At 39.6% G+C, this 19229-nt stretch overlaps 2 protein-coding genes across 2 annotated transcripts; one reads left to right on the top strand and one right to left on the bottom strand.

Moving 5' to 3' along the window:
* Positions 1-176: 176 nt before the first annotated feature.
* Positions 177-13018, top strand: slc22a13a (solute carrier family 22 member 13a; the record flags this gene model as incomplete). Its single annotated transcript, XM_084368268.1, has 20 exons — positions 177-551; positions 637-740; positions 821-975; positions 1098-1266; positions 1485-1605; positions 3133-3227; positions 3313-3527; positions 3612-3720; positions 3800-4006; positions 5575-5649; positions 7959-8343; positions 8443-8546; positions 8649-8803; positions 10046-10214; positions 10304-10424; positions 10841-10935; positions 11064-11278; positions 12088-12196; positions 12603-12809; positions 12949-13018. 20 exons carry the CDS (start codon positions 177-179, stop codon positions 13016-13018), a joined length of 3255 nt encoding a protein of 1084 aa, XP_084224394.1.
* A 1953-nt stretch (positions 13019-14971) lies between these two features.
* On the bottom strand, positions 14972-18805 carry LOC311266083 (biotinidase-like; the record flags this gene model as incomplete). The annotated part of the gene is made up of 7 exons (XM_084368267.1): positions 14972-15270; positions 15349-15948; positions 16045-16222; positions 16330-16481; positions 16610-16759; positions 17671-17832; positions 18665-18805. 7 exons carry the CDS (start codon positions 18803-18805, stop codon positions 14998-15000), a joined length of 1656 nt encoding a protein of 551 aa, XP_084224393.1. The 3' UTR covers positions 14972-14997.
* Positions 18806-19229: the final 424 nt, after the last annotated feature.

Below are 19229 nucleotides of genomic sequence, written 5' to 3'. Positions count from 1 at the left end.
TGCTTTAACAGGTCATCTATTACTGAAAAGGGTTTACATTTTGCCCTGAAATGTGTGTCACCAAACATTTAGTTACTGACTTAAGTCCGATGGTTAAACATTTATTTTGACTATCATCTGAGACATGACAAGACCAACCTCCTGAGTCTGTTTCACACATCAGCTGCTGTGTGAAAATGGTGGATTTCGGAGAGATTCTCAGAGCTATAGGAGAGTTTGGTCTCTTCCAGAAACTTCTCACTTTTGGATTGGCCTTCCCAAATTTCTTATTCCCCATCTTTTTCTGTAGTTTTCTATTTATAGAGTCAGATCCAGGGCAACACTGTAACACAGACTGGATCCTGAGGGCTGATCCTAACCTGACCACAGATGAGCAGCTGAACCTGACTCTGCCCCAGGAGGAGGATGGGACCTTCAGCAGGTGTCGGATGTTCGTCCCTGTGGACTGGGACATTAGTGCCATCAGGGAGTATGGACTCAATGAGACAACAGGTTGTAACAATGGATGGGTGTACAGCAAGACCCTGTATGAAACCACCATAGTCACTGATGTAAGTCAAGTATGATGTGTGATTTGTCTTCTCTTCTTGGTATCATGTGCCGACAGCTCTACTGATCTTGACTGTTGTTTTCCAGTTTGATCTCGTCTGTGACAGGTCAACCATGGTTGAAGTTGTGCAGACTGTCTTCCTGTTAGGTGCTCTTGTTGGTTCATTCATCTTTGGACCTATAGCTGAATCGTAAGTGACTTCAGAAAAAGATATATTAGGTCGTGTGCTTCACACTATTTGTTGACAGTCACCAACTCTCCAAACTCTAGGTATGGCCGCAGGAGAACCGTCCAGTTACCTGTCGTCCTTGCACTAATATTTGTCATAGTTGCTGGTGTGGCTCCAAATTTCTATATTTACATAGTGTCACAGTTCATAGTTGGAGTTGGAGTTGGAGGATACAGGATCAACTCTGTTGTATTAGGTATGAAATCTGTTTATATTACCAATATTTCTTTGATTTTTAAATGGTCAAAAGCACAAGCGTGTAATTATCCTGTTCATTCCAGCTTTGCAGTGATTTTGGTGTTTAAACTGTGTTTGTAGCTACCGAATGGATTGGGGTCACTCAAAGGTCCTTTGCCTCCTGTCTGGCCCAGATGTCTGCAGCTGTTGGACAGTGTGCCATGGCTGGTCTGGTCTATGCTATTCGTGACTGGAGAATAGCACAATATGTCATGGCAGGAGGGCAGGCGTTTGTATTCTTGTACATATGGTATGTGTTGTTCATACTGGTTCTCTTTTTTTTCTGACCTCACAGTGCTGTATTTGTACATTAACACACTGCCTGGTCATACCTGGCCAAATCCAGTTTTATCCACTTGTGTCCACTTGTATCTTGGCTTCATAGGTCCAGTGTTACCTCACATAATGAGATAATGCATAACCTTTCTAGTTACCTGGTTACATTTGGATTGTTATCAATCTTTTCAGGTTTATTCCTGAATCTGCGAGGTGGTTGCTTGGACAGGGAAGAACCGAAGAAGCAAAGAAGTTCATACACAGAGTGGCAGCAATCAATAAAAAGAAAATCCCAGAGAATCTACTGGAGGAGGTTAGTCAGATTTGGTTTTAATTACATTAGATCAAATGAGACTTTAATAATCCTGTTGGAAAACAACACTTAACAGTTCATGGCCATGCTATTGGTTCTGTGAGATCGTACTGAGTCACAGCTTTGGGCTGAGTGCTAACAGCAGTATGCTAACATGCTCACAATGAAAATGCTAACGTGTTGATTTTTCTCAGGCGTAATCTTTACTATGTTCTTAATCTTAGTTCAGCAAGTTAGCATGCTAACATTTTCTGACAGACACTTAATACAAAATACAAGTAAGGCTGCATTAGTTTTGAAGGAATTTGGTCCTAAGTGGTGTGGACTGATCTGCCAAAGTAAAAAAATAAAAAATAAATTAGGTAATTTAATAAGTGACATAAATTGATATTCCTGTTTTAATTGCTTCTGTATGTATTTACATTTGTATTGATTCTATTATTAATTTACTTCCCCGTTTTTTTCATTTTCATTTTATTTATTACTGTATTAATTTCTAACTTTTTAATTTAAGTTTTTAATTTCTGTGTTATTTTCCCTTTGCATCCCAGTATTTTCATTATTTATTTATTTATTTATTTTCTTTCATTATGCAAATGAGGGGGCTGTCATTCAAAGCGTGTAATGGGGCCTTTCACCTATCAGTTGAACTGACATCATAGTAGGTGTATCTAACAGAACAAGAGTGAAAAATTTGATAAATATAACTGAAAATTAAACAGGAAAGTTAATAAATAGGGGAATTAATAGAAACTTGAATAAATACAGAAGCAAATTAAAACAGAAATATCAAGTTGTGTCACATTTAATTAATTGATTGATACCTACATTTATTTTCACTATTATTTTTGGTGCATTTAATAGAATATTTATTTATTTATTTACTGAAACATCTATTTATATCTTTATTTATTTTAGATTTTGTCAGTTTTTGACCTGTAGATGGTGCTAAAATACAGGCCAGTGGATCAAACCATTACTGTCTATATATATTATATACTGTATATGGATCAAACTTACTACAATTTATCCTCTTGGGGCCATAAATATGATATAGTGAGCAAGCAGAAAATTAAAAAATAGTTGGCTAAAAGTAACGGGATACATGGTTATTGACACGTAAATGGCAAAAGTCATGTCACTAAAACTCAGGGATAAAGGGTTAAAACGTCCACCTTCTGCTGTGGTAGTAGTAATACTTGATCAAACTGACCTTAATATAGTTCAATATATCAAAGTATTATTGATTTATGTAATTGGTAGTGTTAAATAACATCCAGTTTAAAATCTATTCAAATGAACATATTTGGAACATGATGGGTTGTATCCATGAAGTGGTACTTGAAGGGGAGTGCGTAAGACAAAACTGGTTGGGAACCATTTAAAGAGCAACTGGCCAATAACAACCACCAGTTTTCTCTAACCCTAACCCTTCAGATTAATTGTAACTCCTGCCTTTTTTGTAGAATAGTAACTACCAACTGCAGCCATATTTTATTGTATTACAATAATACATTTACCCTTCAGGTAACTGGGGAACAAGAAGTCCACAGAGGAGGAATCAAATCAATATTTACCTCCAAAGTCCTGGTGAAATATATCTTGATATTATCTTTTGCCTGGTAAGTTAAACACCATTTGGATTGTAGTTTTTATTATGATTTAATACACACTTTGCATCACATTTGTGTTTTTTGTGGTTTGAAGGTTTTCGGTAAATCTAGGCTACTTCTGTCTTTCTCTGAATGTGGGTAAGTTTGGTCTGAGCATCTTCCTGGTTCAGCTCCTGTTTGGGATGTCAGAGATACCAGCACATCTCCTCTGTATCTGGCTTCTGGAGTTGATCGGGAGAAAAAAATCCCTGATATCAACCCTCCTGACGGGTGGTTTTGTTTGCCTCCTAACCCTGGCTTTCCCTCAAGGTGAAATTTCTGTCCTTAATGTTCAGTGCTGATGATGAATACTTCCAGTGTTTTAATATAATTTACTGTCACATTTAATTCCAGACAGCGCTGTTGCTATCACAGCTCTGGTAACCACTGGAAAGTTCCTTTTGAACTGGTCTGCGTCAGTATGTATCGTCTACATTCAGGAGTTGTTTCCCACTTCTGTCAGGTACACAAAATAAAAGTATTCAAAATGTATAATTATATATATTCTACATGAACACTGCATATATTTGCTCTACCCTCAGGCAAACAGCGGTTGGCTTGGGCTCCATAGCCTTCAGAGTAGCAAGTTTGCTGTCTCCATTACTCAACATGTTGGCCACATACAACTGGTCCATACCCATCATAGTCTTCAGCAGCCTCGTGGTGGTCAGTGGAGCTCTTGTCTTCCTCCTTCCTGAGACCTGCAGAAAAGAGCTTCCAGATTCAACTGCTGAAGCCGAAGGCAACAGGTAAGCAAGCTGCTTGATTTATTGAGGAATTAGGGCAATATTGGCTCTCCTCAGGGCTCAGATACAGGCTAACCAGGGCAGCCATCAGCACTATTTATTTTATTAGTTTGTTTGGGCAGTAGACCTATAAAATGTGTTTATGGTGAATCTGATGATTACCGACTCTCAAGCACTCACAACAATAACTGCAGGAAACTTCAGGAGAGTCAAATGGTTAAACCTTTTGGCAAATACGGGAAACAAAATCCTCCTACTTGCTCCTCTAAACTTCACTGATTAACTTGTTATGTCTAGGACAGGAATGTAAAAAATACAATTTTGGGCCAATTTTAGTTGCACCCTGCCAAGAAATAGTCCACTTTAGTTTTTGTACTTGTATATCTTGTTGTATATATTTGACTATTTTTATCTATTTTTATACTTATTTATATTTGATATTTATTTGTCAGACTAAGAGCTGCTATCTATGTTTCGTTGTTTTTGAAACAATGACAATAAACATCTATTCTATTCTTCTATTCTATACATGTTTTTTGTGTGCTTTAGAGGTGAAGGTAGGTGAATTTTCTAACCTTCAGTAAGAGCCAAGCTATCTTAAACGCTCTGTTTCCAGTCTTTATTCTAAGCCTAGCTCATTGGCTGTTTGTGGAAGCTTCATATTTAATGGACAGATATAAAAGTATCAGTCTGCTCATCAAAGTGATGGAGTGTAATTATCAGCATCTAGAAGCATACATGAGCAGAGATAAGTATCGTGGACAGTGTTACAGTGAGGAGACATCTAGCGCTAGTCTCCCTCCTTATTGTCAATACATCTTATTTACTAATGGTGCAATTTTAGATCAGTTCAGCAAGAATATAATCTCTAAATACTAACAGTACTAGGGAAAGTATGGAGGCAGTGGTAGTTGACGTGCCATATTAACCTAGTCTTTATTCATGGCCATTTAAATTTTTTTTTACAAACAACTACCAAGACTCTTGATCTGTTTTTGATGCTGGTGAAACGCGGATTCTACGTGATACCAACGGCGTTATACTATTGACTGATAAACTTGTTAGAAGCTGGAACCAACTGTCAGAATTTTTACACGGACATTAACAGACCAATCATTTTGGACCTGACAAACACATCATAATCATGTTTTTAAAGAAAAGAGATACTTTTGTTCTGTACCTTTCTACAAGCTCTGTAAATGTATTATATTTAAAATAAAATAAAAAGATTTGTCCACATAAAAACGTATTAATATGACTTATTCACTGGGTCTGGCAAATAATCAGCAACCATAATAACCAGTTTAATATTTATATTCAAGTTCAACCACTGTATATTCCTGATACACTTGTCACAGTACTCAATACCTGTCCTTGTGGTATTCTTACTTTAAGTAGTAATTAGCATTTTGTTTTTTATTTAACTTTTCTGGGGTTGTACCAAAACTTGAAACTGCTCATACATGAACTCACTAGCAATCATTGAGATAAGATAACATTTTTTACTCAGATAGATAAAAGGTCAAGGTCAGAATTAAGTAATCTAAATGTTGTGTTTCTTTTCTTTATAGGAATTTAACCACCAAGAAAGCAGGAAGTGACTCCAACGTGGCTGAACACAACAGCAGCAAATGCACTAAACTCTAGTCAGAATACTGTATTTTATACAGCTTTTTGTTGTGTATGTATTGTCAAGTGGAATATTTTCATCTTTTTGACTTTGAATGTTAAAGCAGATAATTCAATAAATACATCCAAACATGCATTTGTTTCTATCGTACTGTTTCCAGAAGATATACCTTGTCCATTATAATGACTGAAGAATCTCAACGGACATTTTAAGACTAAATCAGGCAGAAGTGCAGTGAAATTCCATATCTTACTGGTCACAGCTTAATGATTAAAAAATGTTACGCACAGAGTTGTATTGTTGGGCTTGTCAGCAGGGGTGAAGAATGAGTTGTGACCTGCAGCTGCCCTTTAACAACTTCTTATCGGTCTGAAAACCAGGGCCGTGCAGCAGTGACGCAAATGTATATGCGTTTACATGCTGTTGAGTGTCATGCTGAGCAGGCATTTAGACGGCTATACCAGAATGCAATACACTGTATTTGTATCTGTATACTACTGCATGTTTTTCCAGTTGAAGAACTGTGTCTAAAGCTACATTTAAAATAATGTCTCATCTGAAACGTCGGCTCCCAAACTACTTTTACTTGTGACCCTTTGTCACAGGGTTTATGTTTGTGAGCAGCTCAACAGCATTACCTCTGAATATTTTGAAAGGCCTCGATGTAATTTTGTGATGTATGTTATCTGTATTTCACATGAATAAAAGGGAAGTCCGTAGAAATGGACAGAACTTTTGAGAAAAAAAATCTTCACCAGGATCACCACATCATCTGAATCACATCATATACTTACACCATATGCTTATTTTCGCCCCGGCCCCTCAAACACCCCGACTCCACCACTGCCACAACCTTATCTGTCAATATATATCCACTCTTGCCACTTCTGTTTCTACCATTGTCTTTTTCTGTTTGTCCTGTTCTATTGTTAAACACAAATTTTGATGCTTTTCTTTATTCAATGGTAAAATAATAAGTGATGTCACCTATTTATTGATTATTGATTGCCCATATTTGTATTGATTGGCCACATGTGGATAAGGATAAACAAGTCAAAATGTTATCCACAGATTGCTCTTGATCACCATGACTTCTCCTCTCCAGGCAGACTTGATAATTCATTGATAACTACAGTAGGCTTTACTTCAGGTTGGTCTAATGTAGGCTTGACATAACACAAGACCAGGGTTGGGGAGGTGTCTTTAAAGACGTGTTCCAATACAGTCACTAATGACCTGTTAAAAAAATATTGAAGTGATGTATCTTGATTACTTTCCTTTAGTTTTGGGTTACCTCCATACAACAAGGGAAAATAAATATCAATGAAATTTTATTCACTTACTTCAAGGTGCATGGAAAAGAAAAAAGGTCCTAAGAGGTTAAAACTTCTGCAACACCTGCAGTTTAATCTTACACATATACTATACAGTGTATATATGTGTGTTTATACATGTATGTTGAATGTGATTGTATGTGTCAGTATGTGTATGATTGTCTTATATATTGTTGAAAAAAATTCAAACATTTTGTTTCATACTCCGTACATATTTTCACTCTTCTTTTTAATGTGTTGTATGATGACCCCAATGAAACCCACATGCTGAAGCACGTTGGTCTCACAGTAAAGTTGTTCTTTACAACTTTGGCTGGAGTTTTGACCTTTTCAGTTATTTACCTCTGCGCTAGTCTGAGAGTACACGGTGTCAGAGACAAGTCAGAATTAATGGGCAAGTTAGAAACAGAAAGAACTTAATTTAAAAAAACTAAAATATGTCAGAAAACAAGTACAATTTTTACTTTATGGTTTCCTTTTCAGCCCTCTGCAGACTCAATCATGATCAGATGTCAGACGTATTATGTAACAGTTTCACCTTGCATAAGAGCACTGGCAGAAAAGTTTTGATGAGTCAGCATATTGTAAAAGTTAATGACAATTCAACATTACCTGTAAGCAAAGTTGTATACACTGTCTGTTATAGTGGCTGTGTTAAAAGATAACTGATTTTTCAGTTAAAGTTGAAGTTGAAACACGAATACTGGTGGGTTTGTAAAAAAATTTTTTAAAAAGTTGTTGATCAATGAATGCTGGAGTCAGTTTAACTCTTGCCTTCAGACCAAAGTACAAAGGTGTAATGAGGATGTCATAGAAACACAGAGAAAGGTACATATCTAGTTAAAGAATCCCAAAAGTAGCTCTTTTTGTGAAATGAGGTATCCATTTAAATGCTGCGTCACTCCTCCTAAGAGATACACTCAAGGGTTTAAACATTAATGGACATTGTTTAAAGGTCGTCCTCTGGCAGCATCACTTAACTGAAAGCCAGCTCCCCAAATATGGCTGAGTTTGGAGAGATCCTCCGGAGTATCGGAGAGTTTGGATTATTTCAGAAGGTCACCCTTTTTGCTCTTTGCTTCCCAAATGTTATTCTGCCTTTTCATTTTGCCAGTGTATTTTTTATCCAGTCAGATCCAGAGCGGCACTGTAACACAGACTGGATCCTGAGGGCTGATCCTAACCTGACTACAGATGAGCAGCTGAACCTGACTCTTCCCCGGGAGGAGGATGGGACCTTCAGCAGGTGTCGGATGTTCGTTCCTGTGGACTGGGACATTGGTACCATCAGGGAGAACGGACTCAATGAGACAGCAGGGTGCCAGAATGGATGGGTGTACTACAACATGCTGTATGAAGCCACCATAGTCACTGATGTAAGTGATAGGTCTGTCTCATGGCCATTTATGATACAAATATTAAATTATCTTAATAAAATTATCCTTTTTTAACAATTTGGTTTAATGTTCCTACAGTTCGATCTAGTTTGTGATAAGACCAATTTGTTGGAAGTGGCACAAACAGTGTTGATGGCTGGCATTCTTGTTGGTTGTCTCTTATTTGGACCTTTTGCTGAATCGTAAGTATACTTGAAACTACTCAATAAATTCAGTGCAAATCTAAACACAATAGAGCAACACAAAATCACATCAGCTGACCAGAGGGGTTTTATCTGTTCCAGGTTTGGTCGTAAACGAGCAGCTCAGATTCCCGTCGTTGTGATGCTCATATTCTCTGTAACAACTGGACTGTGTCCCAACTTCTATTTATATCTAGCATCGCAGTTCATGGTGGGAATTGGCTATGGAGGTTTTCGACTGAATGGCGTCATATTAGGTACAGTATACGCAATCATCTTACATTTGAACAGGGTTTTGTTTTTTTTTCAACAATGTTGAATTTTCATTTACTTTTACAATATGCTGGCTCACCAAAACTTTTCTGCCAGTGCTCTTATGCAAGGTCAAACTGTTACATAATATGTCTGATGTCTGATAATGATTGAGTCTGCAGAGGACTTAAAAGGAAACCATAAAGGAAAGACACCCTGTACTTTCTCAGACTACTGCAGAGATAAATAACTGAAAAGGTCAAAACTCCAGCCACAGTTCTAAAGAACAACTTTACTGCCAGACCAACTTCTTGTGGCCTTCATTGGGGTCATCATACAACACATTAAAAAGAACGATGGTGGATAACATTTTGACTTGTTTATCCTTATCCACATGTGGCCAATCAATACACATATGGGCAATCAATAATCAATAAATAGGTCTAATCACTTATTATTTTACCATTAAATAAATAAAAGCATCAAAATGAGTGTTATCCTGATATGAACACAGTCAAAGATAACTTAGTAAGTAACTTCTGTTCCCTACTTGCACAATGTAGAATGAGAAAAAAATAGCAGTTTTGACGTTATGATGTCTATGTATTGATTTGCTGAAACCTGATCAACTCTATGCGAAGGAGATGTGAGGCAAATGGTGGTCACACCAGATACTGACTGGTTTTCTGACCCGCTGAGACCCCCCCAATAAAGCAAAACTGCACATTTCAGAGTGGCCTTTTATTGTGGCCAGCCTAAGGCACACCTGTGCAATATTCATGCTGTCTAATCAGCATCTTGATATGCCACACCTGTGAGGTAGGATGGAGAAGGAGAAGTGCTCACTAACACAGATTTAGACAGATTTGTGAACAATATTTGACAGAAATAGATCTTTTGTGTATATAAAAAAAGTTTTAGATCTTTGAGTTCAACTCATGAAAAATGGGAGCAAAAACAAAAGTGTTGCGTTTATATTTTTGTTCAGTGTATATACTGAAGTTAGCATGCTAACTGCCTAGCACCAGCCTGTGCTAGTCCAAAGCTCCTGTGCTAGCAGTGTTAACAGCCCTAGTCCCAGTTCAGTGGCCAGTTCTCACACATTGTACCATTATGGATTATTATTTATAGATGGTTTCAGTTTTTTCATTTGTCTGATTACATTTTACTACATTTTAATTCTCAGCAGAAGTAGGGCTATTACGGTGATGAACTCAGGTTAACTGTCATTGATCTCCTGTTTCTAGCCACTGAGTGGATCGGGGTGTCTAAGCGATCATGGGGAGCATGTGTGACTCAGCTATTTGGTGCAGTTGGACAGTGTGTCCTCGCTGGTGTAATCTACTTCATCCGAGACTGGAGACTGGCTCAGTTCATCACAGCTGCTCCATTTGCAGTGATCTCTATTTACATATGGTGTGCTTTACCTCTTTTTCATTACATTCTCATGCTTTAAATGTAATTTATTGTTTATTCTAAAGTTTCACGGTCCATTTCTCTGACAGGTTTATTCCAGAGTCAGCCAGGTGGTTGTTGGGCAGAGGAAGGATAGAAGAGGCTAAACAGCTGATTACCAAAGTGGCAGCCATCAACAACCGCCCTATATCAGAGTCTCTGCTGAAAAATGTACTTATCTTTCACATAACACTTCATTGTTAACAATGCTTCAATGGAATAATAGCAAACACATGGTGTACATACAGTATTTATATGGTGAAAAACTATTAAGAAAATGTCTGACATACAATGAACAGCCCTGCTAGAACCTCAGCTACATACAGTAGACTGTGTCAGAGAGATGGTTGGAAACACAACAGTCAGTAATGGATTGCAGTAAGTTATTTAGGACAAATTACCAGAATGGCTTACTGTACATGAAGAGTTAACACTATCTGTATCTATATGTGTATCTATCATCACCTCTCTGACACAGTGTAAACAAAAACTGAATACTTTTTGCAAGGCTGTTGGATTACATGATTTGCTAGCGTGCAACATGCAAACGTTAGCATGATATTGTGTCAACTCCCTGTGCATTACAGATTGTTAAGAAAGAAACTGAGAAAAAGGGAGGCATAATAATTCTTATCCAATCGTCTGTGCTTAGGAAGTATTTCTTTACGATACTATTGGCATGGTAAGTTACATTTTACAATACGAAACACTACTGAGTCAATGAATAATGTGTGTAGATTCTTAAGTGATAAAACATTTAAAATTGTATTATTTAATGACTAATGCTTGTTTTCTTTTTGAAATCTGCAGGTTCTCACTGAATGTTGCCTACTACTGCCTTTCATTTAATGTGGGAAATTTTGGCTTGGACATCTTCCTGACGCAGCTCATGTTCGGTCTGACTGAGCTGCCAGCTCATATACTTTGCATCTGGCTGTTAGAGGCACTGGGGAGAAAAATATCACTGATGGCAACACTTCTCATTGGAGGATTCTTGTGCATATTAATCCTAGCTGTTCCTCAAGGTAAAAACTTCAGATGTTCTAGCTCAGATGGGGTTTCTTCTTCCCCTGGCGACTGGGCAAAGATATGTTGGTTAGTTAGTCAGTGCAGTGCTTTTGTTCACACTGAAATGTCTCTGGATTGTGATAAGCTTGGTACAGACTTTCATGGTACTTAGATGTCAAGATACATCATTAGCCAGTGATTGTGGGTAATGTAGGCGCCAGGTTCTGACAAGGCGATATCTTCTGCTGCATCAGTTTTGATCATTCATTTCTAAACTGTCCATAATGACTCAGCAGTATTATAGGACTGCAATGCTAGGCCAGTGGACTGCTTTTTAAAACATGGTGCCTACATTACCCATAATGCAACTGGGCACTAAGTGACATCACTGGACGCAATTTATCAGATTACATGCAGCTTCCTCTGGAGCCACAAAAGGCTTTATACTACTTTTTTCACATATACAGTATCACTCCCCAAGACCTGTAACCACACTTTAATGTGTACAATTGGTGAAGTTACCCTTATAGCAGTCATTGTGACCATGCCACCAAGCTGATGATAGCATTTACTTAAACTGTACCTAAGGTAGAATAAAAATACCTAAGCTTGCAGTGGCAGAAGAAGAGGAAGAATACGGTGACGATCGCACTGGTGGTTGGCAGGTCATTGAACCAGTTAAGTCCTCAGTGAAATATAACAAGAAATATCGGATGGTTTACCTCATTTAAGAACATCCTCATAGAGCTGGCAGCCTGGCTGTAGACACTACGTCCCACTATACTGTAGTTTTTTGTGTATCTGACTCTGTGTTATTCTGTTCAAGGTAACGCTGTTGCTGTGACCGTGCTAGTAACCTCAGGACGTTTTTTCATAAACTGGGCAGGGTCCGTATGCAATGTGTACGTTCAGGAGCTCTTCCCAACATCTTTTCGGTAAGCTGAGTCGCTCCATCTCACTGTATCGTGTTCAGATTATAAAAGCCACAATATTAGTCAAATTAGTTGTGGGTTTAAGTACAACAATGGGTCAAGTATTACATGGTAAACATAGTAAAATAGTACCTGCCTCTTATTGGTTCTGACAGCACTTATCTTTCAGAATAAACTGTCTAGCCCAGCACTAAATATGAGGCTTGGTTCCTATTCTTTACTTATTTTAATTGAGGGACAGATGTGTATGTAGTGTATTATTTGCACTCTTACTTATCTAAACTAAAAAGTTAATTAGATTCAATTAAGTTTAAATGAGACACTTTTTCATTGAGTTATGAAAAAAAGGGCCTTGCAGAAAAACTTAAGCAAGCCGTGCATGTCTGAGCTCTGTGTGTTTCTTTTATAGACAAACAGCCTCTGGTTTGGGCTCCATTGCAAGCAGAGCTGGTGGCTTGCTGTCTCCGTTGCTCAACATGTTGGCCATGTACCACCAGTCCATACCCACCATCGTTTTCAGCAGCCTTTGTATGATCAGTGGAGCTCTCAGCTTCCTGCTGCCTGAGACCAGGAGAAAAGAGCTTCCTGATTCAACTGACGAGGCCGAGGGCAACAGGTAAGCAAAGTGTAAACCGAGGGTGTCTCTTGATAACACGTTGCATTGCATATAGAAAAGGTAACATAAGACGACACCCCACAGTGGGAAACTATCCATCTGAACTATAATTTAAAACCTTTTTCTCTTCCTCCAACAGAAAGAAGATCATCCTGATGAAGCAAAGTCAAGCAAACAAGCCTGCAGAAGGCAAAACTACCAGACTGTAGTCTGAGCACTTCTATGATTTACTTTCTTTTTGTTGTGCATGAAATTTGCTGTAGATATTCACTGTTTTCAGGACAAATCTTTATCTTTTGGTGAGCAGCAAATTTTTACTTGTAGAAAGAAATATCATATTATCATTGGAAAATTGCCATGAAATGTACTAGTACTTTCATGCTTTCCATGTTGGACACTCCATTTTTCACTCCAGTCATGTGTCAGCTTTACACACAAGGTATCTCCAAACGTTGTGATCTGATGTCTCTGGAAGTTACTGTCAACATTCACATACACAAGGTGACAACCACTTTTAATTTAAAATCTTGTGCTACCCTTACAAACGTTATATTTTCAGTTTTTGCAACACGTTGCTGGTTTTTAACTTGTACTATCATTTTGAATAAATTATTACTATTACGTATTAACTGTTTTGTAAGTCTGCTTTCCACGGAAGTGTGATTGCCAAAATTCCCAATAAAAACTGTAAAAACAGTGGTGAGTGTGGACTTTTCTGAATGACAGGTACAGTCTTTACTCAGATTAGTGTATTAATGTATTTTATGATTGACAACACAAGCCTTCTCACAGTGGAACCATGAATTATCTATTCCATGTCCACCAGCTGAATGTCTGTATGTTCAGTAAAGACAGAAACAAATGTCGATACGTTCTTTTTCCAAATCATATCATGAAGGAGAGGACATGGGCCTATACATAATAAATCACTGGAGTGTTGGTGTAACTTGCCTTCCAAAGTCTCTCACAACTGTAATAAATAATCGTTATAGCTGCCATAAGAAAAGACATAAAGCTTTTGTCCTTACTGGACTTTATTTCTATTACATACAGTAAGAACAAAGAAATATGTTACATCATAATTAACTTATGGTAGCACAGGATTTAATTGCTGTCAACTTGTTGGCTCTACAAACCAGTTCTGTATTCTATAGGTACTGACGAAATACTACAGTATAATTTATAATTTGAGTATTGTTTTTCAAAATGAGTACTTAATATTGATTCTGTATTGGTCCAATATGCAAAATGTTCTTAAGTGAAACTTAAAGAAAATGCAGGACTGAAATGCAGGACTGTGTCTCTGTGAAGAGAAATTATGACCAGGGTGTGAACTGAGCAGACTGGTTCCAGCTTGATTCAAGCAGTAAAAGTTCAGTCCGTTTTAAAGACAAGATAGGAAACAGAACTATTTTAAAATAGCACAAAAAGTAAGGACATTTGTGCTTGGTAGGTTACTTCTTTGTTGTAACAATGCTTCTTGGCAATTAATCTTATACCGTTGGAAAGCCTGTTTATTTCCCTTTTAAATGGTGTCACATTTGTAAGGAACATGCATTTGTGGGATGAGCAGCAGAGCTGAGTATTTGGTTTGCGCCCATAAAAAATTTGCCAAATCTTCTCTACCAAACAGCTTATTCTGCTAATGACTCTTGTTTGGTGTTGTTTGGTGGTTTGGATGATTGAAGTCTGAAGAAACAAGACATGTTAGCAATTTCCAATTTATTAATTTAACAAACAGGAGCCTCAGTAGCGTGTGGAAGAACCATCCACACCCACAACAGCCTGGCACCTCCTCCTCATGCTGGTCGCCAGCCTGGTCACACACAGAGTGGGGTTTCTCAGAGACTACCTCCAGAATTTGTGAGTGGAGAGGATGGAATGGCCTGCCAGCAGTCCTGACCTCAACCCCATTGAACACTTGTGGGATCAGCTAGGGCGTGCTGTTCGCGCCAGAGTGACCAACACAACCACATTGGCTGACTTGCGACAAATGCTGGTTGATGAATGGGATGCCATCCCACAGCAGTGTGTGACCAGCTTTATAAATTCAGTAATGAATGAAGACATTTGTTGTTGATGTTTTTTTATTTCAAGGTGTACATTACAGAAGTCAAGTATGTAACTGACTTTTTAAAAATGTACTCTCATACTTTTCTCCTGACACACATGTAGTTCCCAAACTACTTCATTCTCTGTCCAGGTGATACATTCGTCCATACAGAGAGGCAGTAACCAGCCCAGCAGTCATGTTGGAGTGTTTCATGCTCACTCTGCCATCTGCAGCTGTTTCCAGATGCTCTGGCTGCTCCAGGACATGTTTACTAGCCAAAACTGATGGGTACACATATTTGGTCCCAAACTTCCCCTCCAACAGGAAGTCAATTTTAGTCTCAGCCTCTTCCACTCCCTGTCCACAGGAAGTGACGTCCGATCCTGCACAGCGGATTAGTGCGCACACCTGCAACACAGATAATGATAAATGTGTCAGGAGTTTCATGAGGAAGTTTTAAATATTCAAACTTCTTCTCATTCATACCTGTAGGGCATAGCGTCCGTCCACAGTGTGTGTTCCTGCAAAGGCTCCCAATGCGTAGAGCTCTTTACTGCCGCTCTGAGGTGAACGCTTGTACTGAAGATAGCAGCAAAATGTGCCATTGCACACCTTCACTTCCCCCTCTGTCTTGGTTAAGAGGACAAATGTAAATTGGTCAAACATCATGGATGAGATGAAGGTGTCGGAGGAGGGAGGGACTGAAGAAGCAATTTCAGGAGGAGGAGAATTAAAACAGCTCTCTTGTTGACAGGCTTCAGAGCCTGTAGCTGTAGAGGATGTGGAGTCATCCCTAACTACGCCCTCTTCCATGGCCACACTCTGATTCAGCCACAGTGGGTCTAAGACTGGCACCCTGGCCACCAGCAGTCTGCCCTCCTCCGGGTCTCCTTTATTGGCGTGGTGGTAGGTGGCAGAAAAAGGGGTGTAGATACCACTTCCTCTCATGTTCTCTTGGTCGTGACGAAGGTTGGCTGCTAGCAGGGTGACATTGGCACCCAAACTGAACGCCCGATGGAACTGCACTGAGTCCAGTAGGGGGAGCAGATTCATCCAAGCTGTGGGGAAGATGAGTTGACGCACACCCTGAAAATGGTCGACAGAGAGGCTGAAGTTAGGAAAGATAAGACCAAACAAAGGGATGTAGAGCTCGGTACAAATTTTGAGTGGCTGTTAATCTACCTTCTCCACCAGGGTAATTGTGGGCTCATGAAAGAGGATGTCAAAGCAGGTCAATAGGCCAAACCTTCCAGCAAAAGGTGTATCAAATGTGATCATCTCAAGTTGTGGTGGTGTGTCAAAGGACTCCTCAAAGAAGAGGTTTTGTTTATGGTAGCGGGCCACCAGCAGGCCATCTGAACTGTGTGAAAGAAGATACTATGAACAGTTCACATATGCTAGGAGATGGTGCCTTAATTGGTGCACTTGCAGGACTTTGGCTAAATAATTCTAAGGTCCACACTGCACCTGAAAACCACGTTGGTGTTGAACTGCCAGCGTCGATCAGCGGGACAGGAGGAGGAAGGGTCGGGCCTCAGGGGGCAGGGCTGCCGGTCAGGCATGTTGGCCACCAGGTAGAGGTTGTTATTGCGGGCCATACAGCTCAACCTCTGGAGAACCTGTGAAACACAAAATCTGATTTGTATTCAGACTGGTGCTGCTTGACTGAATACTCTGGACAGCCTAGTGGTGTCATGTCTGGATGCCCACCAATGCCAAAATTAAATCTACAAGTATGATTTTACACCTCAGTGTTGGTGTGTTTGTCTGGCTCTGTGCAGGGGTTCCAGCTCTCCTGCTGGGGATCAGGAATGGTTTCTAGGTAGCCGGAGATGGACGAACGGGTGAAGTTGAAACCATGAATACCATCTTCTGGAAACACCAGGATCTGGGCACCCTGACCAAGGGAAGATGAGGGCAGAGTAAAAAGATGTGACAGGAGACAGGTTTATTACTCTACTGTAGTCAAGAACTCTGTGACAAAAAAAGTATCAAGACAAAAGAGTCAATGCTCTCAATCAAGTGATCACAAGTAGTTTTATGCTCACACTTAATTGTGTGAGCATAAAACCACTTGTGATCACTTGATTGAAAGATTTGAGATTGAGACTTGATTGATTATCACGACACACGACAGACTGACTGTCCTCCTAATTAAGACTGCTGCAGCTGCTCTGCTCTCCGAGGCAGGGGCAGTCACGTGTTTCTGGGTTTTTTGGGTTTGTTTTTTTTTACGCAAAGGCAGCCTGCACAACTCAGGTGGCGTCATGCTACATTTGCATATCTAATAAGCACCGTGCAGCTGGGCTGCGCTCCTCCCCATGTAACTTTTTTCTCCCTCCTGTTCTCTGTCCCACTCAGGGGAGGAGCAAAGGAGGAGCTTTTGTGTGCATCTGCGTGAAACACACAGTGATGTAAAAAAAAAAAAAAAAAAAAAGAACGGTTCCCAGCTACGACTCGGTTCCCATCGTTCATGTTAACGAGCCGTTCAAAAGAATCGGTTCGTTCGTGAACGTCACAACACTAGTATCTTGTCCTCCAGCTGACCTTTTGCACACACGTAGAGCTGACTAATAACTATGGGCTCTACTCACAGATCTCCTCAACATCAGACACCTTCCTTAAACCCAACAAACAGAAGTACCATGTTACAATTAAGTCATAGCTCAGTATGTGTACTGACACAGACACCTCAATGGATACCACAGTAGATAAACAGAGCTGTTATTTATTAAGGGAGCAATAAGCAACAGTTTCTTTGACAGAAAAATCAAACACTTGTAAAGTCTTTTACTGTTCTGACCATACCTGCTGAGCGGCCCGGGCAGCCTGCTCCTCATAGATGTCCAAGTTTTTCTGCATGTGTTGGAGAGCCTCGGTGCGCGACAGGGGGACACTAGGGTCCGGGTTCAGGACTAAGTTGTGCTCGTACACAGCAGCAACGTACGAGGAGTCTTTATCGGGCCCTGTCTGAACATTGGCCAAAGTTAACGAAAAACTTAAAATGGCAATGAACAGAAACATTTTTTCGTTCATATGAGACCTGAGTAGTGTGACCCAGACGGACAAGTAACACAATGGTACCTGAGAGTCAGAAGTCCAACTTGGGGCATAAGTAAACAGAGCTGACTCAGCGGGTTTTCTGTTTTTTTGATATGAAGCTCCCCGTGCGCAATAGTTTCGATCAATATGGTCATAGTTTGTACAGCTCCATGTCTCAAATTTTAAATGTGCCTGAGAAAGCATGACCTCTGGACTGATCAGGGCTGGCCCAAGGCATAAGCGAACTAAGCGGCTGCTCCAATCGAGAAAACAAAATTGATTTTTTTATTTTACATATTAAATACATTAAACAGTAGAAGTCACTACCTCAATAAGTCAAAAAGAAAAAGGCGATGAATCTTAACCAATTTAGGTATTGCCCTTCTCCAGCTGGCCATCCCAAAAATGCACCAGAATACATGAAATCACATCTACCAAATTCAGAATTTTCTGGGGGAGGACCCCCAGACCCCCCTTCCCCCATTTGCATCCACTTTAGTACAAATAATTCAATTCAATTCAATTCAGCTTTATTTATAAGCACATTTCATGCACAAGGCAGACTCAAGTGCAAGTAAACAATCATATATGTCATCTTCAGCACATACACACTTAGACTCACACATGCGCACCCACTCACACAATCACATATGGACACATGCAAACACACACATACACACACAGTTCAACAGAATGCTGTTGAGAAAAGATATGTTTTTAATCTGTTTTTAAAGATGGCTACTGATGTGGCATGTCTAACTGTGTCAGGCAAGGTGTTCCATTTTCGTGGGGCATATACACTAAAGGCCGCCTCCCCTTCTTTGGATCTGGTGCGAGGAATGAGTGAGTTGCCACTGCCTGTTGATCGAAGTGTTCTTGTTGGGGTGTAGGTGATGAGCATGTCTGTGATGTACTGAGGTGTAAGGCCATGTAGTGCTTTGTAAACCAGGAGTAGTATTTTGAAATCGATTCTTGTACTATTAGGTAACCAGTGCAAAGATTTAAGAACAGGTGTGATGTGTTGATATTTCTTGGTACCAGTGAGAATATGTGCAGCTGCATTTTGAATTAGTTGTAACCTCTGAATACTTGATTTTGGGAGTCCAGTGAAAAACCATTACAGTAATCTAGTCTACTAGATTACTGGATTACTGCGTGGATTAATTTTTCTGAGTCTGATTTTGACAGGAAGCCCCTCAATAAGGTAGGGGGGTCCTACAATTTATAATGTAACATTATAGTGTGACAGTGTGTCAATAATTGTCAAGCATAGGTGACGAGGGGGGGCCCCAAATCAAATTCTGCCTAGGGCCCCCAAAAGGCTT

Source organism: Pagrus pagrus, assembly GCF_965226575.1.
Source record: "Pagrus pagrus genome assembly, chromosome: 12".
Taxonomy (NCBI): Eukaryota; Metazoa; Chordata; class Actinopteri; order Spariformes; family Sparidae; genus Pagrus; species Pagrus pagrus.
Note: the sequence above shows the minus strand (reverse complement) of the source record. Positions and strands in the feature narration are given on the sequence as shown.